Source organism: Takifugu rubripes, chromosome 1 (assembly GCF_901000725.2).
Source record: "Takifugu rubripes chromosome 1, fTakRub1.2, whole genome shotgun sequence".
NCBI classification, from domain to species: domain Eukaryota; kingdom Metazoa; phylum Chordata; class Actinopteri; order Tetraodontiformes; family Tetraodontidae; genus Takifugu; species Takifugu rubripes.
This window is the reverse complement of record NC_042285.1, coordinates 10,255,937-10,283,637: the sequence shown is the minus strand read 5'-3', so window position 1 is coordinate 10,283,637 and position 27,701 is coordinate 10,255,937. Positions and strand designations below refer to the sequence as shown.

The window sequence follows — 27,701 nt, the reverse complement described above, 5'->3', positions numbered from 1 at the left end:
CTTGGAAACCATAAGTAAATAAAATGTGCGGTGCTGGGTGGGAACGTGGCTCCTTAAACCCTCTCTGGTGGTACCAGCTGGTGATGTAACACAGGTGTTTATTCAGGTACAGCGAGATGATTGTTTAAAGCTATGTGAGAACATTTGGTCACTGAATAATGAAAGTCTTGACCCTTCAGTGACAGTATATCCTTTCTCATGTGACTAATACTCGGACAGATGGCGCGCACGCACACACACACACACACACACACACACACACACACACACACACACACACACACACACACTGCTGTTATTCAATAGCATACAGGTTAAACACACACACACACACACACACACACACTGCTGTTATTCAATAGCATACAGGTTAAACACACACAAACACACACACAAGTGAACAAGTGATGTCAGATGCATGAGGGGCTTTAAGAGAGGAAGTGACGTTTGTGCGACGTGCAGAACAGATAAAAGAAAGGAGGAAAGAGTGGAAGGGTAGAATTATGGTCTGGCGGTGCAGGAGCGCTGACGTCAGCCTCGGAAAATAAAGACATATAATCCTCAGGCTGCCCCTTTAATGCGGAAACACCGCCACCGAGTGGCAGGATGGCAGAACAACAGTGACTTTATTTAATGTGTTTCTTTTTAATGTATGAACCAGATTTTGTTTGCCTGCACTGTTTACCTTAAATAAAGCAGGCCGTAAAAAGAAATTGGAAATGAAAGCAGGTGACATGAGTTTAATGATTTGATCTGTGTGCCCATGTAATTAGAGTCACATATGTGGGTCAGACATCATCTGCTGTCGGCCTGAACTGGCTCCAGGCTCTATTGATCCAAACATATGTACGTATTTCGTGTGACCTTTGAACTTTGTGGAACCCACACATTCAGGGACACTGTGAGAAACACTTGGACCAGCTTCTTCCAAGATTCTATGAATTTACCCACAGCCGAGTTCACATTACACCAAATTTTATTGACACAGAAAGGCATACAGTACTTATATACATCTTGTTTGAGTATTTACAAAATAAAGCTCCCATGGATGTTACACATGTATAAAAATATGCATTACATCTATATAAATATGTACACAATGTGCAAAACATATGGCACACACACACAATAAGAGGTGTGGCATGGGTCTTCTGATGAGGGTGGACAAACGTGCACTGATGGAAATCCTCAGATCGGACTTTTCTAGTGATTCTAAATGAATGCGTGATGATGGCGGCTGATAAGAGCCCCAAAACACCCACCATGGTCAACCTCCACCACTGAGACAAGCGCCGTTCAGAGTGTAGAACTGGAATAAAAGCTCTTCCTCTGATAAACCAGAGGCAAGAGCTGACATACAGTACAGTAGAGCAGCCACAAAGGCTCCCAGCGCCTGGGTCAGGCCCGTCTGAGACCACAGGTATCACGTTTGTGGCAGGTGAAAGGTTCATCTTTGTCTGATATGACAAATAAAAATTTTACAGAAATTACACAAGCATGAAAAAAACGTTTTAATGCCTTTACCTTAATGGTTCAACTTAAAAAAATAGTGATAAATACAAAAAAGTGAGAACAAACAAAATTCAATCACATGTTCCTCTGCCATTGTGGCAGCGACATAACAAATTTAATATCCTTAAAGCCGACACACAGTAGAAAAAAAACCTTGCATGGATCCAAAAGTGACTCTTGTTTTTTTTCCTATTTTACAGTGAGCTGGGAAAACCATCGGCGCTCCGGACACAACATAATAAAGTGGAGACGTCTCACAGTGAAGCTCAAACAGGAGATTGGTGTTTAAGCCTGAAGCAGTTCTATGCAGTATTTGGAGCAACTCTTCCCGATGTTAGAGACGTGGACACGTGTAGCTGCAGTCGGAGGAGCGTTGCATGTCTGATGAGACTGCGTTGATGTAAAGGGCTTTGCTGATAATGCGGATGGCAACAGTATATCACAAAAAAAAGACTGTTTATTTTTTTTTTTTAAATGATTCCTTGAACGAAGCCACACACAGACACACACGCTCATTTATGTAGGCATTGGATAAAGCCATTAAAATAGTCTGGTAGTGCCAACCAGGAAGATTGTTACCATTCCTAACGAATATAAACTATTTAAACACCATTACTGGAGCAGTAAGAGAGGCTCGATATGATGCAATCATTAAAATAATATGTGGATCACCCCTCAGAGGTCGTCATTGCATTTTGGACTGTCGACCATCACAGGTAAAAACAGTCAACGGTCATCGGGGGCCTTCACCAAAATGTCAGCTGCATGGTGCGATTTGGGAAACAAAGGTGAGCAAATGTGAGGAACTCCCCCAGATTAAAATGTTTACATAGTCATGCACACACTGACAGTATAGGTGTACATGCAACAGACAGGAAGACAACTCCACGCGTACAGCACGCGTCTCCATCGCCTGCGGGCGCAGCCGTGGAAACACTGACGGCTGACCTGAGCAGAGCAGTAAGACTGGATTTAGCCACTTGATGACTAGTGATAGAGTAATTATCCATCCTCTCTCTCTCTCTCTCTCTCTCTCTCTCTCTCTCACACACACACACACACACACACACACACACACCAGACAAAGTGCAGAGATCCTGCAGGACAGTTAGATATAAAGCTCCTCCTCAGACATCATTAAATAACACAATAATGTGTGTTTTTTTTGTTTCATAGATGGATATTTGTTCCCTTTTTCACTGATTCCCATCAGTTTACTATCAGAAGAAAATAAAAAGCTGCCGGCTCTGTGAGTGAAGTCCCATTTTTGGATCTTTACATTCAAAATGAGATACAGCGATGATAGCGGCGGTATCTCTGCAGCCTTCTGGCCTGATAACATTTGATGTGCTTCAAATTGTCAGTCTCCTTCCATTTGCACGCTTCACATTTCTTAGAGAAAGAGGTGCGTGGTCAGATGGCTCCACCTCTCTTAGTGCATAGCTCTGGTGGGGATGGAGGAGCTCGCTCCTCTCCTCATCTGCTGAATACTTCAGTTACTGATTTGTCAGTTCTGTGATTGGTCGGAAGAGAACAGTCGAATCTGATATGCTGGATCAGATTAGCCAACAATCCTGGGCTCTACAGCAGTGTCAGAGACGTAGACATCGGTGCGCCGGGTCGCCACTGCTGTAACATTCTTAGGAGACAGCTGGGATTAAGATTTAACTTGTACTAATAGATTTACAGTTAGGGTGGTGAAGATTTAGAGTATGGCACAGTGTGCTATACTGATGTTGCCGGGGTTACACAGGAAACCGATGTGATATCGGTCCCCAAACGGTGTCAGAGTTATAACGAGTATTTACAAACAGTCTGCGCTCCCAGAATTCACTTGGCTCTCTCGCATCGTCGTTGCAGTTGTTGCCACTGGAGAACTTTGTTTAAAAATGTGTTTTATCATTAAAAGAAGGATGATGCGTTGCCTTGGCGATGACGTCAAATCTGTGCAAACTTCTGCTTGAGATTTTGCATCGATCAGGACTTCTGTACAGCTGCCTCCACTAGCCGAGTGGGAATATGACAGATGGTGCGGATGTTTTGGTCATATGGCTGAAGCGCGCCCTGTTTTCTCCAGGTTCTTACGAATGAATGGGAAAACTTCATCTTCTTTGTGGCTGTCATCAGCTGTCTTTTGCTCTTCAGCTCATCCTTCCATCAGTCCCAGTGCAGCTGCAGGTCAGAGGAATCCAGGAAGTCTGCTGGGATGCTCAGAGGTGTGAGCGCGCCGGTGGAGCCTGGTGGCATGGTGAGGTCCAGCCACTCCATGTTGTCCAGGCCGGTGTCAGACAGACCGATGTTGAGCGAGGAGGGAGGGGAGGAGTCACAGAAGGACAGGTCGGATGTGTCCATGGGCGAGTAAGGCTGCTGCTCCATCAGCTGGGCCTGCAGCTCGTCTATCAGGCCCCGCGTGCGTGGGTCGGACTCGGGTAGCGCGTTGGCCAGCGTGCCCTCCAGGAAGGCCTCCAGCTGGTTGTCTGTGGCCAGTAAAGAGAGGCTTGGAAAGCTGTGGTCTGTAACGGGGTGCACGTTGGGGGAAGGGGCCACCTGGATCTGCGGTGGTGGTCTGGACAGAACAGTGTTGACAGGCAGGGTGGTGATATTTGCTGTGACTGGGAGGGTCTTACTGAGAGACAGTGAAGGGTCCTGCTGGACAAATGGTGTGATCTCTGTAGAAGGAGGATATTTAGAAACACAATTAGATGATCTTCCATCACAGCTCCCCGATCTGGTCAGTATTACCACAGAAATCATCTTTTAAATATTATCTAAAATCCCACTCCACTATGATAGACCAGCGGAAGGACACAGTGCCCGGCAGCGAACGTCCTGGAAGTATAATTACCTAATGTGGTAATCTGAGTATTCAGTTACATAATGTGGCACACACTCGGGGCAGCAGCAGTGCCTCTCTCAGCGCTAAAGTGAATGTGGACACGTCAGATAAAGATCTGTTTGAGATAAACTCTCATTCCTGCAGACACAGTGAAACTAAACTCTTCCAACTTCTTGTTTGCATTGCAATGACGAGCAACATAAGAGAAATAACCACAACTCGCTTTCTTTCCCGCTTCCCTACCTCCACTCTCTATTAGAATGTCGAATAAGTCATCCATCTGCTGACTGGTTGCCGTGGGAACCTAAAAATGAGAGCGTAGATAAAGAATTAAATTGAGGCTAAATCATTTTTCAGGGCAGATTAGACTGATGATGGTCTGTTATAACCTGGGAAATGTTGTTGATGTGCATGTTGCGACTCTGTTTAATGGCGTCCTCGTAGCGAGGGGGCTCTCTGGCCTTCAGTGGCTGGGTGGTGAGGGAGGAGGGTTGCAGGATGAAGGTTGCTTGAGGAGACGGGGACTGGAAGAAAAAGAAACAATGGTGACGATTAGAACACTGAAGAATACTAGTTAGCAAAATAACAGATTTCTCTGTTAAACCTTATTGAAGGGTCCGTTGGAGAAGTGATGGTTGAGGGAAGCCCGGGGAGGGACGCTGTTCTCTGGAGAGCTCCTCAGGAAACACTGAGGATTTACCTCTTGTCCAGTCTTTTTCTCTAATCCAGCGCTGTTACTGCACACGGTCACCGTCTGCCAACACAAATAGAAAGAACACTGCATCTGAAAGCAAGTGTATATATTTTTTTAAATGATAACAACTAGTGAGGCGACGCAAGAGGCCGACACATGGGACGGTGGTTGCAAGGCAGCATGGCCCAAAATTCTTAAAGACATGAATGAAATCTTCTCATTACTTTGACTGTTATTGTTTTTTTAAAAACACAAGACGCCTCAGAGTCGTACAACATGTGACCGACCTGGAGAAGTTGGCTGGGATTCGTCAGCTGCTGACTGGGAGCTGTCTCCATCTTAGATGTCGGTAGCAAAGGGACCGGGGCCTGGACCAGCCCTGGACTAGAGACGGCAGCTTGGAGAACAGGCTGAGGTGAAGGGAAATGATTTTAGAAGATAATGAGACTAGATGGTACCCGTGTTGATTGCTTTCAGCCTCACCTGCAGGCTGAGGGAGGTGCTCGGCAGCTGGATGCTGTTGGGTAAAGAGACTGGGAGGAGGATCTGAGTCCCAGCCTGGCCTGTGGTGGTCAACAGAGTCTGAGATTTACCAGACGTTGTTAACAAGGTCTGAGGCTGACTCAGCACCTGTGGGACTCTGCCAGTGTGGCTGATAAAGAACTGCTGTACACTGGGGGTTGGAGGATGGGTCTTGGTCTGGAGCTTTGGACTTTTCTGTGACTGGGGACATAACTGTGGGCTGGTGGTTACTTGGGGCTGGATCTGGGTAATGAGTTGGGCTTGGGATTGGAGCTGCAGTGGCTTGCCACAGGAAACTGTAACATCCTCCATCTTGACCACTGTTGGCAAAGAAGAGAGTGACCGGGTGCTCAGGATGGAGTTGGGGAGTGAAGCAGGAGAGGGTGGACTGTTGGACGCAGCTACACCCTCCATTTTCAGAATGTTAGCGTTATGGAGAGCTGGAACAGGGTTAATGGCCGGTACAGGGCTGAGTTTGGGCGATACCGAGTCAGTGGCCCTCTTTTCCACCTCCAGTTGCATCTTGAGAGCCTCCACCAACTTCTGCTCCTGCTCCAACTTCCTCATCAACTCTTCTATCTGCCGCTCCTTCTCATGGAGCCGCCGGTCTTTTTCTTCTGGTACTTGGGAAGATGCGACTGGCCAGGACTGCTGGACAATTCCTCCAGAATTCACTACTTGGGGAGAATCAGAAATGCCAACATCCTGTTGGATACTTGAGGGGTCCGCAGGGATGGGCGAGACAGGTGGGGTAGAATTCAGGCTCTCTGGAGCCACTTGCTGGACTGGAAGGACTATAGCAGGTGTGGAAATGCTATTGGTGATCTCCATGGGTACGGAGATGGTGGTGGTGGTCGTGGCAACAGGGACAGAGATGGGAGTTGGAGCAGGACTGTCCTGGAAAGGCTTCAGCCTTTCAATCAGATCAGTCTTTGTTCCTGACACAGGGAGGCCACGCAACTTCAGCTCCAGCTTTAGCTCAGCAACCTACACAAAAAGTTAGATTTGGCAAGTTTGACTTATTCTACCTGGACTGAAATTTGCAACTGTGTTGTTATGAAAAACAAAACATTTTTCCTGCTTTTAACAACACAAATTTTAACATTTCTGAGTCTTGTCTAAATTGTTAAAGCTATAACTTTACTATCCAATATCAGAATGTTGGGTTTTCTTGATACCTTCATCTCCTCCAGGTTGGCAGGCAATATTCCTGGTTTGCGGTTAGAGAGCGAGGTGTTTGGGCGAGCTGGAGATGGAGCCACAGGAAGAGGTGGTGGGGGCGGTGCGGCAGGCAGAGACACCATGATGGAGGTCGGCAGGCTGTTGGAGCTACTCTGACCTTCTGGTCTACAGAGAGAGAAAAGGTTGTTACACCAGAAAATCCTAACATGACTTTAGTAAACCAGGGAAGGAGAAAAAAGGAGGTGTAAGAAAGAGAAAGACAGGAAACAGAGTGAACAGAGAGCCCATCTTGGGTCAAACTCTCTTATTCCACTTATTAAAGCCACGAATGCAGTTATAAATTGGAAACTGCCTCATGGACTTTTAAGACCTTTTTACATTATATGTGGAGGAGAAACAACAGAAGTGAAGCTGCGCGATATTGGCCGTGCATACTTGAGAGGTGCTGGTAGAATCGTCTGATAGTTGTAATGCTGCTGCTGCTGGCTGAGGATCTGCAGCTGGAGGAAGAGCTGCTGCTGCTGCAGGAGCCGAGCATACGAAGAGTCCATGGGGGCTTCACTTGTCTCGTGCTTCTGGTCCGGCGGAACGTACTGGTGATACTTGAGCTTCTTCACTCTGGGTTTGGGCTCTTTGCCTTTCTTGCTGCGGCTCTTCTCTGAAGGAGTCTTCTGTTGACTTTGCTGTTTAAGGAGGAGCACACATTCATGCCATAGGACATTAGCGACAGCTTCAATTACTCTTTTAGAGGGAAAGAAAAGAAAAGCTCCTACTTTCACCAGAGTTGGGCCCGGTTTGGAAGATGCAGTGGTGATAGGAGTGACAGCTGGCTGAAAGACAGACTGATCATTTGTACAGATCACTGCTGTTGCCTGGGGAGCAGCTGGAAAGACCTGAATCAGACAAAATAAGCAAAACAATACCTGAGTAAATCACGCTACACTTATACAGTCAGTCAACACTGGTGATAATCTAAATTTTAGAATTTGCAGCTGATTTAATCTGTTGCTCAAGTGAAACAACTGTCATTCCTGTATACTTGTAGCAATTTTCTTGTGTGGCTATTTAAAAAATGTGCATAAAGACCAACTTGTGGCCTGTAGTCATAGCTGTATCGGACCTGCAGTATGCTGTTAGGTAGTGCTGGTGAAGCCTGGCCTGGAGAGGGCATCTCTAGCATTTTGTTCTCTCCTGGAGAGAGAACAGAGCTCTGAGACTCCTGGCTGGCTGGCTGCTCTGGAGAGAGGGCGTCACTGCTGTCTTCATCCAGGACCTTAGGATAGTTGACCTGACCCACTGAAGCACAACAGCAGAAAACAGGTGTTCAGCACTGAGCAGCACATCACTCTTCTCTTCCAAAAGCAGCATATCACCACCACAGATTACCACCTATGATGGCCTGCTTCAGGGTGGAATCCACAGGTATGATGTTCTTCTCCACCAGCTCCATGGGCCCGGGTCTTTGGGCGATCTTCTCGTTCAGGTTGTCAGCCAATCGGGCTCGCTTTAGTTTCATTTGGGTCGCTTGCAGCGACGGCTCTGCTCCGGTCTCTGAGGACACATCCGGTTGTTTCCGAGGAAATATTTGTAACGTAATTCATTAATTACAATAATTAGTCATGTTAAACAGAAAGCTGAAGAAAATATTTGCTTTTTTTACTGTCACACAATAGCTCTTTGTAGCCAGATCAGGACAATACCTTGCAGGATGTGCATCCTGACCAGCTCTGCTCTCTCAGGACGACTGCGAATCTTGTGCTTGAGAAAATTCTCCGTCTACAGAGAAACACACGAGCATGAAGGGGAAGCGCTTTCCTATTCTCCTCAACACTAAAGGAGCATTCTAGAAATTCTATCGCTTATTTTTTAAAACTGGATGCATTACCCTGGCCCTCTCCAAACTCCGAATCTGCCCGTGGAATGCCGCTGGGCTCTTCAGCGCTGCAACACACAGCATTTTCATTGGGTTTGTAACTCATGTGATTTTCAAACAGGACCTGCTACGTTACCTGAAACTTAAAGATTAAAGTTTATTACATCTATTACGATTGGGAACTGTTGTTTTGATGTGATAAATATTTGGTGGCGGCCCTTACGTGGCATGATGCCCTGGTCCACCAGCTGCTCCCGGGTCCGCCTCTGCTGAAGCCTCAGCTGTAGCACTGAAAACAGAAGGGAAATTAAATGTTTACGGTCACCCTGTCTTTGACGAGGCCACTGCAGAACCTTCATTTAGTATAATTTCAGCCATTCAGAGGTGGACTAGTTTGTGCACTTGCTTTTGAGATCACAAACGGACTGATTTTTTGGCAGAGAGCAAAATTCCATCAATGAGACTGAGCTGTCCACCTGCTGAAGCAGCAAAAGAGCTTCAGACCCTCAACCGCCAGGCTGAAGATGCACATCTTCCACTTTTGTCTCAGTCGCCTTTTGAGCTCTTTAGGCCTATCCAAGGTAGTTTTCTCTGTCAACTGGACTGGGTTTCTTCTCTTGAAGACGTTTCGCCTTCTATCCAGAAGGCTTCTTCAGTTCTGAACTCGCTGGGGAGAGAGCTTGAAAATATATAGCCCCTGTGGACCATTTGCATGCTAATGATCCGGGTGGTCACCTGAGAGTCGTTAGCAGGGTCGTTGGTCGGGTCGTTCACCTAGTTTCTGTTGAGGTGTCTCCCCTTTGTCTGCTGGGTCACATGGTGATGAGTCACTGGGTCTCCTGGAATGGTGTGAATGTTTGGTTTGCTGTTGGAAGGAGTGGAGGACTGCATTGTATGTGGGTGACAGGAAGTGCCTCAGGCCACCACCTCTGTTCAAGGATGGTTTCTCCAATTTAACATGGATAGCTTCCTTGACCCCCCTTTCAAACCAGCGGTCTTCTCTGGCCAGTATCCTTACTTGGCTGTCCTCGAAGGAGTGCTCACTCTCCTTTAAGTGTAAGTGGACTGCTGAATCCTGACCCGAAGAGGTGGCACGTCTTCTGTGGAGAGGTTGTTTGGTTTCCCCAATGTACAGTTCCTTGCATTCCTCCTGGCACTGTACAGCATAAACAACATTACTTTGTTTGGGTCTTGGTGTCTTGTCCTTTGGGTGTACTAACCTCTGTCTGAGAGTGTTGCTGGGTTTGAAATGAACCGGTATGTCGTGTTTCTGGAGGATCCTCCTAAACTTCTCCGAGACTCCAGACAGGTAGGGGATGGAAACGCTGCGGCGTTTGTTTCTCTCCTCCTCTCCTTTGCTGGGGTCTGGCTTTCTTGAGGTCCTGGTGAAGGCCCAGTCTGGGTAGCCACATGTTTTGAGAGCTGTCTTAATGTGGTCCTGTTCCTTCTTTCTGCCTTGGGATGTGGTGGGTATTTCTCTGGCCCGGTGTTGGAGAGTTCTGATCACTCCCAACTTGTGTTCCAGTGGGTGGTGAGAGTCAAACTGGAGGTACTGGTCGGTGTGTGTAGGTTTTCTGTAGACTTCGATGGTGAGATTTCTGTCCTCAGTGATCTTGACTGCGCAGTCCAGAAAGGCCAGACTGTTTCCTTTTACATCTTCCCGGGTGAATTTTACATGCTCGTCTGTTTTGTTGAGGTGATCGGAGAACGCTTCCAATTCTTGTGTTTGAATTTTGACCCAGGTGTCATCAACATACCTGAACCAGTGGCTTGGCGCAGTTCCTGTGAAGGATGTCAGGGCCTGGGATTCCACCTTCTCCATGTATAGATTGGCAACTATAGGGGATACTGGTGAGCCCATGGCACAGCCATGTTTCTGCCTGTAGAAGCCTTCTCTGTACTGGAAATAGGTGGTGTTCAAACACAGGTCCAGCATGGTGCAGATTTGGGCCGGTGTTAAGGTTGTTCTTTCTGTAAGGTTCTTGTCCAATAGAAGGTGCTTGTGGATGGTGTCTATGGCGCTGGCGGTGGGGATGCACGTGAAGAGTGACGTGACATCATAAGATACCATAGTCTCTTCTGGAAGTAGTGTGAGTCCAACAACTTTTTGAGCAAAGTCTTTGATGTGGTGTGGGATGTTGCCAACCATGGGCGACAAGATGGAGGCCAAGTATTTGGAAATGTTGTAGGTTACAGAATTGATGCTGCTTACTATGGGTCTGAGAGGGGTCCCTGGTTTGTGGATCTTAGGCAATCCATAAATGCAAGGGATGGTTTCTCCTGGATATAGACGGTAGTATTGTGGTCTGTCAATGGCTTTATCCTTTTCCAGCTTCTGTAGTAACTTTAGGCCTACTGAACATTATCAGACAGTAATATTTACATTCAACAGGTCCGTCAGTAATCAAGTCAGGGGGAGTTACCTTTGCATACAAAATGTAAAGGTGCATTATGTCTTTATTTGTGTTGTTTGTGTCCAAAATTGAAATTTGATGTTCTGAACTTTAGTGGGCAAACACAAGGAGAAAACCCTTTAAACTAAAAATGAGCAGCAAATGTTTGTCCATACTCATGCCCTGCAGTCTGCCTTTACTACTCATGACTGAGTTTACTTTCGTCACAGGGACAAAAGGTCAGAGGCATCCAAATTCTGCACGTTTGCGCTCAGACTGCTGTCTGTTGTTAGACTACAGCTCACAGCAACATGCAAGACAGGTCACAATTTAAAAACAAGTTTCTGAGTTGGAGGAAGGCCAGAATATTAACCTTCAGTGACTAAAGCTATCATATGTCTGAAACGTCCTCTCTGCGCTGGAAAATGATAGAAACTGTCATGTATCTGGACTGATGGACTGAACCACAACATTCCTCCACTGCATTTCCTCTCACTGACTTTCTGAAAATTAGGTTAAAATCTGCAGTCCTCTTTACCAGGAACCAGTCTACTGCTGCTGACTGGCTTCAGTGAGGATTAATTCTCCCACAAATGGACATTACCTACCTGTTTTAACCAATAGAAGGGAGGCCTCCAAAGCTCGTCTTCTATTACAATATATCTATTCATTTATGATAAGTGAATGCTTCATTTTATTATCAAAATGATTTTATTATATCTAATTTACAACCATAAGCAAGAGCTCAGCCATCACAAAGCCAATCCTCCACGGTATTATATTGCTAGTGTCAAGGAAGCAGCTTTCAATACCAAGAAGGAAGAACAACCTAACACAAAATGTCCTCTTTCTTATTCCTCTCTCAATGTTTCTGGGATTTTTAAATAAAATCCAGACACCTCTCTCTTTCATTCAGTTTTCCAGCAGCGATATATAATAACAACCTGGACTTTGCTCGTTCCTTCAAATGGCTGAAAAACAGCCACAGGGCAGAGTCAGCATTAACTAAGGATAAGAGGCAATGTGAAAACACAAGCTGCGCACTAGCAACAAAGCTGTGCATAAAATATATACTATGTATAACTACAGTATATACATAATTGCTTACAGAAAACATGTAATAATAATGTGTAAAATAAGATCTCTTTCTTTCAAAATCTATGAATCCTTCCCTCACAGTAAATAAGGGAGGAAGGTCTGTGATGGGGACATGTTGTATTGATTCAAGGTTATTTCTCAAGCCTTCCAGGCAACAGCCTTGGGAATTCCTCCGGGAATTGGTGCTAACCCTGATAAACACGTGTTGACCTGTAACCTGGCCAGACAGAGGAGAGTGTGAGTGATATGACTAAGCTGCTTATAGAAAGGAAGGCACGCACACACTGGACTAGTCAGCAGGTCAGTGACGGGGTAGAAACGCTGCATCATTCACAATCAATCAAAGAAAAACATCATTCCTGAAGAGCTTCTGTGCTACACAGTTGATGTGTCAGACCATTAGACTCATCACCATTTGGACAGACTAAAAAGAAGGACCTACTCCACGAGATGCAAAGGATGGAAAATATAAGTGTTCTTCCTAGAGAAGAAATGATAAAAGTCAGTAAGATATGTCGGTACTACAGATATCAACATTCCACGCCCACATTTTCCCCCACAGCTATTTGCTGCTCTCCTGAACTTCAGCACAAAGACACTGATCCAAAGTGTTGAATCTAGTTTGGCACAGCTCTGGCCAACCTCTTTGACAGTGTCAAACCGTAGTTTTCAGTCTGGTGATCAATGGTGCAGTGTCAATGCTTCTCTGATCTCCTCACACTATCAGAGCCATGAGTTGGGCTTGGGAAAGGTAGACGTCATTTTAAGTTATTCCAAAAGTCTGTTAAATATGTTCCCATCCAAGTTTCTGAGTCATGCTGAACTGTGTGAGGAGTAGGATAAGCCAAAGAGCAGGGCAGAAGCCATGTGTACGTATACAAGCTCAGCACGTCCACATTCTTACCGTTTTTGCGTTCATTGAGCGGAGGCAGACTCTGTGTGGGCTGCAGAGACAGCTCCTCCATGTCATGGGTCATTGCTTCACTCTGGGGGCTCGGCAACAGCAGGCTCAATATCTCGCAATCGCCCTCGGCTCCTAGCAGCCCCTGAGAGGCTTGTGGCTCCATTGTGCCTTGGAGCAGGGGGGTAAAACTGAGCAGGGTCCCTTTGGGGGTATTAACTGTCCCTTTGGTTCAGTCTCACTGCTACCTGTGTGGATGCAAGAGAAAAGAAAGTTTAAAACAGAATCAGCAAGAAAACCCAATCCACCACAGGATATTTTTTCTACGTCCATGACATCACTAATCCAAAATAACACTCAACAGCTCGTTGGTATGGTTTCATCTCACTGCTCAAATGCTTAGGGCAGCATTACATTACTGCCATCTGGAAAACCTCAGTTGTAGCCCAAATTATTCATTAAACAAGATGGTTTGGCCATTACCCCGAACATAGTGGGGATGGAAAATATTCACACCCTCTTAAATTTTTCACTAGTTCTTATGGTGAAGTCTCATGCCAGAATAAAATATAAAAAATCCCTTATCAATCTACACTGAGTAGCTTACGAACAGCCCACAAATGTCACACGAACAAAAGTATTCCGACTCTTTGCCGTCCCACTCAGCCCATGCTATCTCCAGAAGCCAGTGGCTAGATAGGCTAGCAGTGACAGAGAAGGCATAGCTATATTTAATCGTATGTTGTTCACTGCTCCCGAGGCTTTCAGCCCGTCTGAATGGCTACATCGGATCAGGCGATACTTTGCATTCTGTACAATTTGTAAGATCAGCTGTAATTCCCATCAATGATGTCATTGTCATTTACATAGACTGATAATGACTTGTTTTTTTAGCCTTCTCAGCTCATGTTAAAATGTAAACACAAACAAAGCAAAATAGACACTTGGCATTAATTTAGCAGATGCAGTTTTTATGTATTTATGTTGTTTATGTTTTGAGTTCTGTCGCTATGTGATGACAAAGTTTTTTTTAATATTGAATATGATGGATACAAACAAATGTAAAAGTAATTTACTTAAAGTCCTTTAATTACTGTAAGTTAACTTGTTGCGCATGTCATTTCTGTTTTAAGTTATTTTGGCTTGGTACTGAAGTTATATCCAGCCAGCGATGAATATTTATATTTTGGGATTATTTTTCTGTTTTAAAATGTAATTATTCTTTCTTATCATGTTACGTTGCTATGGACCCTGCGGTAGAGCCTTAAATAAAGAATTGAATGATTGTGTGAAAGCCCTCTATATCACCTTGTCAAACATTGGGAAAAAAACACTTAAGAATACTTGTTTTTGACACTACATACCAACACTAAACATTACACAAGCGCATACAGTAAATATCAGTTTATTTAAACTCACTGACCAGTGATCAGCGCCAAAATTCCTGATTGTGTAAAGCCCACGTCTCCCGACTGATTTGCTACTATAAAAGTTAAAGTTCAACATATTTGAGGTTCCCTCAGAAATGTAGAACAAGCTAACAAAAAAAGTAACAGTTCTATTTACAGCTATAATAAATACTATATATTTTAATCATGCTATATGTATAAACTGACTGACAAATCTTATATTGAAATGTTTGTTGAAAAAAATTAACAAGGAAACAAAGGACAGAAAGACACACAGACCGACAGCCAGCCCCAGTTTGTGCAGGAGTATTCTGAGAAAAGTCAAGCTTCCTAATCCATAATATGATGTTGCTGTGGCAATTTCAGACACAGAAAACAGAAACATTTCAGGGAGTAAAACAAACAGTTTTGTATCCATGACTTCCCAGCAGCCTCATAACCAACAGATGATGGACTGCGCCGTCTTCACATGTTCAATTTATCGCTCTCTAGCGCCCACATGTATTCACTCCAGAACCCAGGCGCTCTTTACCAAGTGGCCTGATGTGTTGCTTTTGGCCCACTGCCACCCTGTTTACCCAGCTTTATTTCCCACAGGAGGCCGTGAGCGTCCCGACAGAATTGGAAATTTCTAATCCCGACAGTATTAGAACATGTGAAATCACAAATGTCTGATGTTACTAAAACTAAAAGGTCTCATTTCAATTCCCAACAACATCATGACAAAGTTAGAAATAAAACAAGGATCTTTGTTGAAGATGCCTTTGAAAGATGGAGACGGCTGAAAGCAAAAAAGAGTTTGAAGACCGACAGCAAAGTGGCTGATTTTCAACTGGTCAGTTAAGATTCAGTCAGGCCTTGCTAACCCAAATCTAATGAATGAAATGAGGGACATTTCAAATATTCTCTACAGACAACATTATGAATACTTGTTCCTATTACATTAGCATGTATGTGGGTGGGTCATCAAATCAACTAGGTAATGAATATTTTGAGAAACAAAAATGGGGACTCGTCACTGCTAACATTAGCAATTATTATTATCAGAGATGTTTTTCTGGCATAACACGAGACACTGTGAAAAAAGTACCATCAATGGCACGGCCATTATGGTAATATGAAACATAATTACAACAGTCATCCGTCAAACATAATTAAAACAGGCTAATTCACTATGTTAATTTACTAGGTGACAGGCTGGGTCTATGCAGAGGGAGAAATGGTGATGTTGTTTGTGTTGTTTACAGCCAATGACTGTGGGAGGAGATTGGAAAACACCGAGTCGTACTTGGTTATGGATTTAAACTAGACTGTCAATCCTGTTCTACATCTTTGTTTAATTCTATTTTAATCTGCAAAAAAGAAACCCATCAGCCATTATAAAATTCCATAAAAAATATCAGAGAAAGTCAGTTAAAACAAACAATAAATAACATTCCAGCTGCTTAAATACCAGACAAAAAGCCCGCCTGACTCTCACCTCGAGTAGCAGAGGACAGCAAAAGGAAGGATGAGAAATATCCAGGCTGATCCAGACTTTGAACAGTTAAGCCATGTAGTCCAACCTGACAAAAGCAAAAAAAAAGCTTAAGTTAAAATAAGAAATCCAAAATGCAAATCCAGAAATACCAACACAAGTCGGAGTTAGTGGCATTGATTAACCTTTCAGTCCTGCATTTATCTCTAAAAGAAGCATTTAAAAATTCAAATTCAAAGTAAATCAAACACAATGCAAAATGACAGATTATAATCAGATTAGTTGTATCAGAACAGCACACTGTAAGCAGATCCAAGCATGACATTTCATAATAAAATGATCAAAATAAATATTGGACTCCTCAGGAATTCTGCTTCTCATGGACGCAAGCGCTGATTTGAAGAGTGAAAACACGTCAAAAATGTAAAGCGGAATGTGCAGCGTTGGCCAGCTGCTCCGACACTGTAGCTTTTGGAGCAAAATGTAAAGAATCCTGCAATAAAGTAAATGAAAGCGTTCTGGGGATAATTGACCAGGATCTTCGATGGATCGCTGCCTCCCTCCACAAAAAACAAACTGAGAGGCTGTGAAGCAGAACCCCGAGGGAGGGGAACATTACAGTATCTTACAGTGTGGACCTCCACCTGCCCCTGAAAAAGGTTACGCACATCAGCAGGAGGGTTGCTAAAATTTTCAGTATCACCACAGAGCTGTAAATAAGACAAATCAAATTCCGTGATGCAATAAGATCAATTAAATACAAAACAAAGCAGATAAAGTGTAAATAGTGAGGTGTCAGCACTTTTTAGGCTGTTTGTGTGTCCAGTGGCCACAGAGGAAAGGGACTGACATTTTAAGACTGCATGGTTGACAAAGCATCCTGGGACAAAAAGCCGAGCAGCTGGACACCATAGAATCCAACTGCAGAGACAGATGGCACGTGTTAGGTGTTGCTCTGCCCTGAAATGTTGCTTTAAAGACCCGGGGCAGCGGGCGCCATGTGTCTCATGCAAGTGATGGCCGCTCCAGAGTGAGAGGAGGGATTAAACGCAGAGGGCGAGGGACACAGAGCAGACATCTGCTACCGTGGGGAACGGCTACTCTGCTATTTAAAGCGTTTGCCACCGAGGCGCCATGTGACCTGTCAGAAATGCCTGATGAGCAACAATTTGGGCACTTTTACAGTGCTCATCAGTACATGTGGTGTCATTTTGTATTGTGCTTCTCTGCCACTTTGCAGGGATCAACTTTAGAGTGTTCCACCAGAAAAAATATCAACCATTAGAGCCAAAATGTTTTGTATGAATAAATTATGAGAGTAGATAAAAACACTGAGTGATGTTGAGCATATCTTATGTTAGGGCTGGGACACACTGGACTAGTGATCCATCAGAAGGCTCCACTGGCTTTTGGCGTGTCCTGAGCTGCCTAGAGTTGGAATTTATTCATCTGTTTTCCAGGATTGAAATCAGACCAGAGGAAGAGACATCAGCTGCATGTGGAGTCAACAGGGCATTACTGGTGTGGATGCGTTTTTACTGGTTCTGATGAGGATAACGTGGTCGAGATTTGCAAAATATGTGGCTTAAATATCGGGAAAGGAAGAAAAAAGACCTACAGGTAAGGTTTTCTTAAACCTAATCTCAGTCTTACCCTCGGGTCACATGACTTATAGATAGTATTATGAGCGTTTTCTTTGTCATAGAGACAGATACATCATAATGTGATTAACTTTGGATGTTGTTTCCTACTCTAACTGACCAATGGCAGCATTATTAAACTAGCAGCAATTAGCTAAGTTAAAGAACAACAACAGCAATCTGAATTATTAAGGAAGCATAAAGAAAAATGAAGCTAAAGGAATTACAGGCTCCCCAGGAGATGACAGCAGGCATTATAAATGACTTGTACATCACAGTATTCCATTATTTGCTGCTGACAGCAGGCAACACATCACATCAGAGTCTGACTTGTTGGTTTTGTTATTCGTCTTTTTAACTGCAGGAAGTCGGATCACTAAATCACGGAGGAGTGGCACTGTTGTTTGAACAAAAGAGAACATTTTGTTTATAGGATATAGGAGACACACTCATAAAAAGGTGCAAAGTGCATTCTGCCAGGGAAAGAAAATCCTTCTACCCTCCACTTAAAGATCAGATCCCAGCCAAGTCACCACTTAAATCCCAATTCTTAAACATCAAGTAACTTGATCCGTACCTTCCTGGTAACCGTATGATTAACTGGCATTTTGTTCCAAGAAGAATTAAAAACCTCTTAATGATACGATTGATCAAACACACACACACAATTACATGAACAGATAACAGAAACCTGCAGCCTCCGTCTAAACGGAAAATGGTCGAGCAGGTCTGGTTTCTGTTAGAGGACATAAAAATACCACCAGCAAAAGAACACAGAGTGAAACAATTACAATCCTAAAAGGTCAACACCGAAAAACTTAAAAAGTCTGTGGCTAAAATTAGAACACATCTGCTCGTTGCCATCTGGAAATGGGAAAACTTTAATTTGATCTGTGCAATATATTACTGCAGGCACAATCCTGGCATGTATGACAAAAGAGGTCTTAACTGCAACTGTGCATACGTGATGAAGAGAGAGAAGACAACAATATGTGTTTGTGCAGCACTTCAACAAAATAAATAACTTAAATCACCATTTTATTTAAGCAATGGACATAACAGATGACTCAGCATGCTGCTAGATGGGCAGCCATTAGCCTATAATCTTGGTGATACAAACTAGATTAAACACTGAGGTCCCAAATGGTGCTGACGTGATCATTTTATTAGGGATGCTAAACCGTGATGCACATGGAAACACGCGCAGCACTATGAAACGCTACAGTTGGTGCGTGGTTATCTGATCCTTAAATAGCCCACATCTCCAACAAAATGCCTTAAATTATCCAGAGATTTGCACAAAATGATGTCATCTGTGGATATTATTTCCTGTTCTGTTCCCACAGTAACATATGCGGTGCGGTTCCTTCCTGGCTGCTTTGAAGATTTCGTTCTTAAATGGTACAAAATGTTCACTCACTCACACACACACACACACACACACACACACACACACACACACACGCACGCACACACACACGCACGCACACACACACACACACACACACACACACACACACACAATAAAGCAAGGGACCGTCTGACAGTTTAAGAAAAAAGAATGCATTGCATTCATTCACCGTCATCAGACTCAAATTGACCACATTAAGTCGAATGTTTATCTTCCTTTCTCTGTCTTCTCGAGTTTCTGTCTGTGTATTTTATTCATTTAGCTTTTTTAACTGAGTAGACAACTTTTACCAACTCCCAAATCCTTTAGTCAACCATGTCCGACGAGGAACGGGTGTGTTTTCCTGACGTCATGCATGTCTTCCGCCAGTCCTCTTAAACCCTGACCACAGTGTTTAAGTTACAATACTAACAATTCACGCCTCTGAGGACCGGGCTGGTGAATAGTGAGGCCACCACGTCCTTCCTGTCTGCATGACTCACGCAGACTTGTTAGCATTTGCGGTAGCACCGCGTCAATTACCTCACGTTGATCGGACAGGACACAAAAGCGCAGCAGCATCGTGCTGCTGCACGTGATTCCAGTTTACATGACTGGAATAATAACATTTGCAACTGGGACATTATCACCTTGATGCGTTCCACCGAAACGCCCCCTTTAAAGTATTTGGTTAAATTAAGCACATCATGCACATCCTTCTAAAACATTGATAGAACGCAATGCAGCGACTGTAGGATCAGCCTTTCCTGGCTGGATGACATGTCTGCCAGCGTTTGCCCAGCCACTGTTGTTACATTCTCGGAGATGGGTGTGGGATACGCTAATGTTAGCTAGTTACTTTAAATCTGACAGGTGACTGAGTCGCTCAAAGTGCCATTCATGAAGCCGATGCGGCGTTAGCGAGGACGCATTTCTGAGGACTAAAACTCCACCCCTGAACCTGTTACAATTTACAGACAATTCTTCGACTTCTATGCTTCACTGCGGAGTCTTACCAGGTCTCTTCAGCTGTCTGCAACACACGAATCCTCAAAAACAACCTCCACTGCTCCGCTAGCATCAGACAGCAAATGCTACATGCTAAAAACAACACAGCGCCGTCCTGGCCAGCCTTCTTACCTAACTGGGGCGCCGGAGGCTGTCGGAGGTCTGCCTTACACCAGGGTGCCCATTATTGTCAGCCGAGAGATATACTGTCATTTAAGATTTCCTCTTGCTGGAGACTGAAGTTTATTTCGCCGAGTAAAATGGCTGCGACTGGTGTGTTCGCAGAGTGACGTAATGACGCTGCCGGACAGGAAGCGGCGGGGGCGTGGCTCCGGGGTTTGGATCCGTCCGGTCCACTGGTCAGTTCCTGGTCCTCACTGGTCCGCTCCTCCACACCAGAGGCGCCACACGATCCACTGCCCTCCGTCTACCAACGAAATGAGCCACTTTCATCCTTCACTCCCTTGTTCTTGCATGGGATTTATGACGTTACATAACGCCTCAACAATGACCGCATCCTGAGTCGTTTCCATCAGTAAAAATAAAACATAAACCAAAAAAAGAACACATTAATGTTTAAAAAGCTATTCAAGCATGCGCCTGATAACCACGCTTTTTTTTAAAATCATTTAATTTTTCGGAACGTTCAGCATGTCAACTCGATTTTATGAATTCAGCACATTTCTGAAAAAAATATTTTATATGATTATACTTCGTTAGTTTTTTTAAGTGACATTCTTAAGTAAATTTGGCTAATTTCCAGGTTAATACGCGTCATCATGCCACATCTAGAGGTTATATAACTTGCTTAATTAAAAAAAAATATGACAGTTTATTCAAACACATATTTAATATATTTTTAAGAACTTTTTCATAATTTAAAACAATGTTTGTTTGGAAAAGAAATTACACAAAGTGGAGTAAAAAACTTGAATTTCATACTATACACTAACGTAATACAAATCTTTATTTCACAAGGCAAAACTAAGCTCCAAAAACAGTCTATATATGTTTTTCTGCCTGTCACGTTTGTTTGGCTCTCTGCATTGGAGCGGGAACATCAGCAGCATTATGGAGGAACTCATAGAGCAGTTTAGCATTGTTAATATTTCCAAGTATTTTTACCAGCTCTTTCTGGCTGAGTTTAGCTAAATCTGCCAGGCTGTCTGCATTCTTTATAAGACTCCTGTAGTTTTTTGTGTTGACACCAGGCATTTTTAACAAGAAGTCATAAGGTCCGGGGTTGTAGATGTCTGCAGATTCAGCCACCGTGTCGGACTCTGCTGTGACTGCCTGCGCTGCCGTGGCGTCAGGTTCGGGACGACCTTTTTTGAGATCTAGGAACAGGTCAGCTGTGGCATGCGGAGAGGGACACCAGAGTATCCGGAGCCGGGGGAAATGCAAGGTGAGCAAAGTCAGTTTCGAAGAAATATCATTGGATGATATTTCATGGTGAAAATCCGTACGGGCCATTAGGGAAAAGGGTTTTGTTGGGTCAAACTCAATGAGAAGCACCGGTTTCCTGTAGTAGCGGGTCATTGACAGACACTGAGTGTAGAGGCGGCCGCTCTGCAGTGAGCCTATCAGATCGCTGACACTCTTGCGCTCAACACACGTGTCTGGGCTCAAGATGTAGTCTCCCACTTCTAGGGTGACGGGCTCGATGTCCAGTCCACGGCGGTGCAGCAACGAGGGCAACTCACTGCGGAACTCACGCATGTCCACAATCACTCGTGACGGCTCTTTGGGCTGCTCCTGACCTCCTGGTTATTGGACAGGAAACCAGGATTAAAACACGCTTACAAAAGAAAAGTAGCCTCTCTCTCTGAGGAGGGCGGCTAACATTATAACTCCTCCATAAACATATCAAATCAAAACAAACATGCCTGCTTTGCGTGAGTTGGTCGTAGCATTTGCAGATTCCATATTTCTTGCGAGGTCCAAATTGGTATCTTCTCGCCCCTCTCTCTCCTCTGGTATGACCATTGTAGCCTTTTCCCTGTAGAGACAGATATGTTAGAACACTAATGAGCCCCACACATCAGCCCATATTGAAGACTCAGAGAAATGGTTCTGACCTGATTAGGTGCTCAAAGGCTTTCTTCTCCTTAGAAAGAGCCGTCAGGTACTTTTGCTCTTCAGTTGAGCCTCCATAGATAAGGAAATAAACCCGCAGTGGTTTTCCAGGCCGGCACGCTTTGTAGATTTCCAGCTGGCGAACAAAACTGAGCTCGGCATCGTATAACACCACAAAACTGGGCTCCACCTCGTGCAGCACACGTGTCAGGCTGTGGGGGTCCGTGAGGCCTTTCAGTGGGTGGATGACAGTCAGCGGTTCCTTTAGAACCCCGTAATAAGCGTCTGATGACAATTCTAGCTCCGGCTCTTCTTCCTCTTCTCCATCCTCTTCATCTTCATCCCCACTGCTCCCCATTACTGCCCCTCCAGCTGGCTCCTCTTTCCCCATCATCTGGGTCAGGGTCAGTGATGGCCTTTTCTTGCTCTTTATTGATTTTGTTCTTTTCTTCTGTTCAGATTCCTTCCTCTTCTGTCCTTTGTTAGTCCTGTCTTTGTTCTTTTGGTCCAAATCCAGCTCAAACCCAGCAGAAGTGGCAGAGTCCCGTTTACCGACGGTGCGAGCGTAGAGTCGGTTTAGCAGCCAGTCAGAACCGTGTTTGATGTACTGCTGAAGCTGGGCACAAGTCCTGTCATCGCTGGCACAGATCAGCACGTGACCTGAAGGTGACACCTTATTAATATACCAAGGATAAAAGAGTGGCTTAGCTATTGGTGATTTGGCATTATAAGAACCTTTCACTTCACAGTTTCTTTCTTCAATTTTAGTACGTTCACACAAGAATGAAACCTGGATTTATGCTTCAGCGTTTTGCATGCTTTTACAATTGTAAACTTGTGCTGGTGTTCTCTACTTACGTATATTACAGTACACAAAGGAGCACACCAGGAAATATATAAAAATATCTGGCTCTATTTTTGCTATTTCAGCTGTCGCGCTTATGGAAACAAACACCTGAGCTCCTGTTTCCTGCTCCTGCCATTTCAGAGTTCTGACTAATGTTACAAATGAGGGCAGAAAAATGGTCGTACGGGAAAACAGTTCCCAGGGGAGCCGCCATTTAAATGGGTTCCTCTGATTATGCTGTCAAAAGCACCTATAAGATATTAGCCCCTATGATAGGTTCCCTGTTGACAGCTACACATCTGTCTGTCCTGCCTCATGGACACTGACTATAGGTGCTCTTGCAACATCTGGAGAACTGGAATCTCCTTATTAGTAGTCTCGTTACAGAGCTGTGCGGGAGTTGCTCAATGTTGCGATTTGATGGCACATGTTCAGCAAGGTCCATACACACTTACATCACTGTCTGTAGCAGTTTAGATCAGACTTTTAAGTAAAGCCAAGTAAACCCCATTATAATATCTAGACAAGAGGATAAATATTGCCCAGAGAACCTTTACAACTGCTTTTACCTTGTTCATGCTGAGAGCTCCTGTTCTCTCTCTCAATCTCCTGTAGTACTTCAGTGAGAGCCTCCCACTTAGGGCTCCTCTCCAACACAAGTTCTCGCTTCACCTCTGGAACACAGAAACATTCAATTAATTCTACTATAAGTCAGTCTGAAGACATTAAAGGAATTGTCTGTCACATGTTGTATATATTGATTATTTACCAGCGACAGAAGATGACTTCTGTTTCTCTGTCTCCGCTCCTACTTTCATTTTCTTCTTACTGTCAGGGATGTGATAGACTCGTGCTCTAGCATTTACAAACATGGAGTTGCTGGAGTCGAGGAACAACCACCCTGAAGTTCAGTAACAAAAACATATGAAAAGAGGAGGACAAATGATAAAAATCAGCCATATGCTATTGTAGTTTACCTGAATTAGATCCAAAGTTCTTTTGGCTGGAACGGAGCGACTCGAGCAGATTGAGGAAGGTTACACAGTCATACTGGGTAAGGTAAAGCGAGAGCACCCTCAACACCTTCAGATCATGGACTAGGGCCTTCGTTTTTGCTCCTAGCTGGTGCCACAAGGGGTCCAGATAGTGACGGATAGTCTGAATGAGAGAATTTTTTAACATTTCGCATTTTACAAACGCAACCACATATAAACTCACATACAAATTAATAAAACTAGAGTCTAAAAAAAATGTATTTCCAGTTTTTCAGGGAGTGCTGCAAAGGTTGCGTTGCAGAGATATTTGATGTAGAAGCTTGAACATTTCTTTGGATTGGACAATTACAACGAAAAATCATTTGGGAAAGCATTGGGGCATTGCTTGTTTTTGAACTCCATACAAACCTTGTCAAAAGAGTTTCCTAATGTGCTCTCCAAAGAGAAGTCTTCAGCTTCCAGTGTAGGGTTGAAGCGTTTGAGTTCTTTCAGACAGGCACTCATGATCTCCAGGATGGCACTTTGGATGGCCCTCATAGCTGGTGTTAGTGACACATGGAGCTCCACAACCTCCGGCTTGTGCCGGTCCAGAGCTGTGTTAACTGAAGCTTGAAACCTGTGGCAGGATAACAGAGCCATTCAACCATATCTCTAAATATAGCTAATAACTCCTGAAAAAAAGCTGAAAAAGATATTCCAACATGCCTAGGCCACAAATAAAGTTTCTTGACAAAGAGGTTCCTCATCACACGTTCCACCTGGCAGAATCCAGAAGAGAATGCGGTGGCTTTGTCCGTGAAAGCTTTAATGAAGCCCGTCTTGTTCTTCTGTCTAAACAGACGAAGGATGAATGCCTCCTGACACGACTCAATGATTTTATGAGCACGATACACCAGGATTCCTGAGGGGCAGTACAAAAGATGGTAGTCTAATTTCAAGCACTACTAGTGAATGGTAACAATGATGCAAATAAATTCAAAAAGATAACATTTAAAACAGCTTACTACTCCTCTACCATGTATAGTAAAGTCAACATCTTATACTCTGATAATTTCCTCATATTACATTAATTATTTGGGCTGTTGGACTTCTGTTCTCATAGTGTACTTGCAAATGGATCATGCGCTGTGATGCCAAGGTTATAATTTTTACTTTGAAAGCTCCCAACCAGCAAAAATTACAGGATGTTAATTTTAGAAACCAAAAAATGCAAAATAATCTCATGAATACAAAATATGACAGAAAAGTTGCTCTTATTATTATTATTATTATGATGTCTTCTGACCTGTTATGAGCTGAGCAGGGATGCGGTCCGTCAGGAAGTCGACCACAAGAATTCTGCTGGTGACAAAAAGCACTCCTCCTTCAGTGTAAACATTATAGCGCTCAGTGTTCTGGATGTCACTGGTTACTGTCCTGGGCAGGTGGGTCACACCCTCCATACGCAGCTGCTCAGTAAAATACTCCTGTGGGCAAAAGGCTACACTTAGAGGAAGGATCTAAATTATATTGGTTGGTTAACAATGACAGTGTAAGGATCGATTTTCAACTTATACCCGACAGTGTGAGTACCATAGCAACCGTAGTAAAGCCATAGAGTTGTCATTCCTGAATGAAATAAAGCCATCACATATCTGCTGCGGTCAACTATGCTCATGACTTAGTGGTTCATTGTTGTCTGTGTGGTAAAATAAAATAATAACGTTTTCATCCAAACCGATTTGCATTATTTCACTATTCTTCAAAAAAAACAACCTCCTGTAACTAAAAAAGGCCCGTGTGTAGTAATGAAGGTACCTGTTCAGGTGTGGTCGTGTTGAGCAGAAGGACCAGGCTTCCCTGCTCTGAGTAAACCCGCATGAACTGCAGAAGGATGCGGTCAATCCCCATCCCCTCCGCCACTACCACAAGTCCATCACTACCAAACAGACTGAGAAACATCTCGGTTTCAAACTCCAGCAATGGACCCGCCATGTTAGCAGAGCTTTTTCTGCGAAAAAATATATTTGCTTTCGTTTAAAAACACATTAAATGTCAGCTAACTGTACCAGGCACCATTGAAAGGCTACAGTTATCTAATGTTTTGAAAAGGCATCCGGTCATGTGACACCAAAAACGTTCACAAAAACTACACATTCAGTAATGATGCCTCTGCCGCCGCCCAGCGGCACGGAGTAGTACAGCAGCTAAAAAATAGCTCAGCATAAAACACATTTAAATGGAAATTATTGGGTTTTTTCGCAGTTTTGATTTTGTAAACAAATCGTGTTCTGTTACTTTCTATACAAGTAAAATTTACAAATTCTTGAAAATGATTTCAAGAATGTGTATCAAACTCAAGGTGGGACCAGTGATTTGATTGAGCTGCAATGTGGGGCGAAAAAAACACAATGGTAAAAGAAAATGGATCAACTAAATCAATCAGGTAGTACCATCCAAAATGGAAAATAAAATAAAGTAGGACAATTTCGGAAAAGTGGACATGGACCCCAGAAAAAAGGGCATCAGATGCATAACTGCTAATGAGCCCATGTCACTATAAACAATTAAATTTATCCATATTTTATAATATTGTGACAATAAACTTTGGAGGCCCTCAGCCGGAAATGTTTCTGGTACATCAATCAAGTACATACCAAGTATCAGTAAAGCCGTGGGTGATGACCTACAGTCTTTAGGTGTGTTGCTCAGATGCTGTGTAGAATGCTGAGTCACAATATTTCCAGTGTCTGTGCTAACAAGTACCATCATAATAAGTTATTATGATTTTATTATTCAGTCAGCACAGCGGCTGTGGACATTTGGACAGGGGCACTGGCCCCTGTAGGCCCCATTTAGAGTGTGTGTCAGCCAACATCTCTGTGGCGTAACAGAGAAGAGGTCTGTGTTCATGAAAGACAACGCACAAGCACCAACCGCTCATCCCTCATCTCACTCTCACAGGCAGACTTCCCCATCGTAGATTTGACATTTATGAATACAAACAGGTTCCTGTGACCTCTAAATCTCATTTCTTGTAATGGACATGTGTTTTGAAGAACGCTACATGGCTGACTTTAAATATCTGGACAATAACCTAATTAATTCCAATGTTATTTTCCGTGAAATGATTCAACGTTGCCCTCAAAAACAGCTATAATTAATACACTGGAGTGAGTGTGAACTTTCAAAAGACAGATTTGGAAATTAATAAGCACATGAATTAATGCCCCAACAGACTGTCTCCTCCATCACTGATGAATTTAATTAATATCGTCAACACGTCAAAGATAAAAAAAATATGAAAAATTCATGCTGCCAAAGCTCTGAGCAATTCACAAATGTGCACCCACAATTAGACTGCCACAATAATCCAAATGTGAAACTACAGAATAGATGCACCAATCTATCGTGGTGGATTTGCGCCTTCGATTATGCAGCCAGGATCAGCCGACGTGAAAACAAGCCCAGTGACAGGTGAATGATTGACAACTATGCAGACAGAGCGACGGGTGGCTCCCTCTCCAAAAAGTCTGCAAACTTGTCACATTTCAGAAAGTCCTCACACAGTATCGCAAACGCTGGATTTTCGCAACGACCTGTAATATGTGTCTTTGAGTGAAATTCCTGACAAACTGCAGACATGCTGACTCAGGAGATACAGTGAGCGGGGAAGTTTAGAAAGCGCAGACGCTCTAAGATACACATCTACACACCTAAGATAACCCTGGAGGGAGCCAAGGCCGTGAAGCCGCCTCGCCTCTCCAGTGTGACACCGTGCAAGGTTCAACCCAACAGGCATCATGGAAAACTTGGAGGAATCGTTTCCAGCAGAAAAAAAAATTGAAATCTGACACTGCGGTTGCCTC

At 43.8% G+C, this 27,701-nt stretch overlaps 2 protein-coding genes and 1 long non-coding RNA gene across 5 annotated transcripts; 1 reads left to right on the top strand and 2 right to left on the bottom strand.

The window, feature by feature from the left end:
* Positions 1–958: 958 nt before the first annotated feature.
* On the bottom strand, positions 959–20,285 carry mrtfba (myocardin related transcription factor Ba). Of its 3 annotated transcripts, none has more exons than XM_011604756.2 (17): positions 20,068–20,285; positions 15,901–15,985; positions 13,015–13,259; positions 8,843–8,908; positions 8,632–8,687; positions 8,447–8,522; positions 8,133–8,297; positions 7,867–8,042; positions 7,520–7,639; positions 7,182–7,429; positions 6,743–6,911; positions 5,526–6,551; positions 5,330–5,452; positions 4,953–5,102; positions 4,738–4,872; positions 4,592–4,652; positions 959–4,181 (listed from the first exon to the last, which is right to left on the bottom strand). In XM_011604756.2, exons 3-17 carry the CDS (start codon positions 13,175–13,177, stop codon positions 3,670–3,672), a joined length of 3,246 nt encoding a protein of 1,081 aa, XP_011603058.2. In that variant the 5' UTR covers positions 13,178–13,259; positions 15,901–15,985; positions 20,068–20,285; the 3' UTR covers positions 959–3,669. The 3 variants fall into 3 exon arrangements, with proteins under 3 accessions (XP_011603058.2, XP_011603061.2, XP_029692804.1); XM_011604759.2 differs by having other exon boundaries at positions 8,136–8,297; positions 20,068–20,283; XM_029836944.1 differs by lacking the exon at positions 20,068–20,285 and adding an exon at positions 19,944–20,059.
* On the top strand, positions 17,385–20,582 carry LOC115250029 (uncharacterized). Its single transcript, XR_003888610.1, has 3 exons — positions 17,385–17,517; positions 18,884–18,938; positions 20,221–20,582. It is a non-coding gene; the product is annotated as an uncharacterized lncRNA (long non-coding RNA).
* Positions 20,558–25,952, bottom strand: ercc4 (excision repair cross-complementation group 4). The gene is made up of 10 exons (XM_003961351.3): positions 25,651–25,952; positions 25,139–25,319; positions 24,559–24,754; positions 24,262–24,469; positions 23,836–24,016; positions 23,628–23,759; positions 23,428–23,532; positions 22,014–22,671; positions 21,822–21,934; positions 20,558–21,698 (listed from the first exon to the last, which is right to left on the bottom strand). The coding sequence occupies exons 1-10, from the start codon at positions 25,825–25,827 to the stop codon at positions 20,959–20,961; spliced, it is 2,691 nt and encodes an 896-aa protein (XP_003961400.2). The 5' UTR covers positions 25,828–25,952; the 3' UTR covers positions 20,558–20,958.
* Between the last annotated feature and the right edge of the window lie 1,749 nt (positions 25,953–27,701).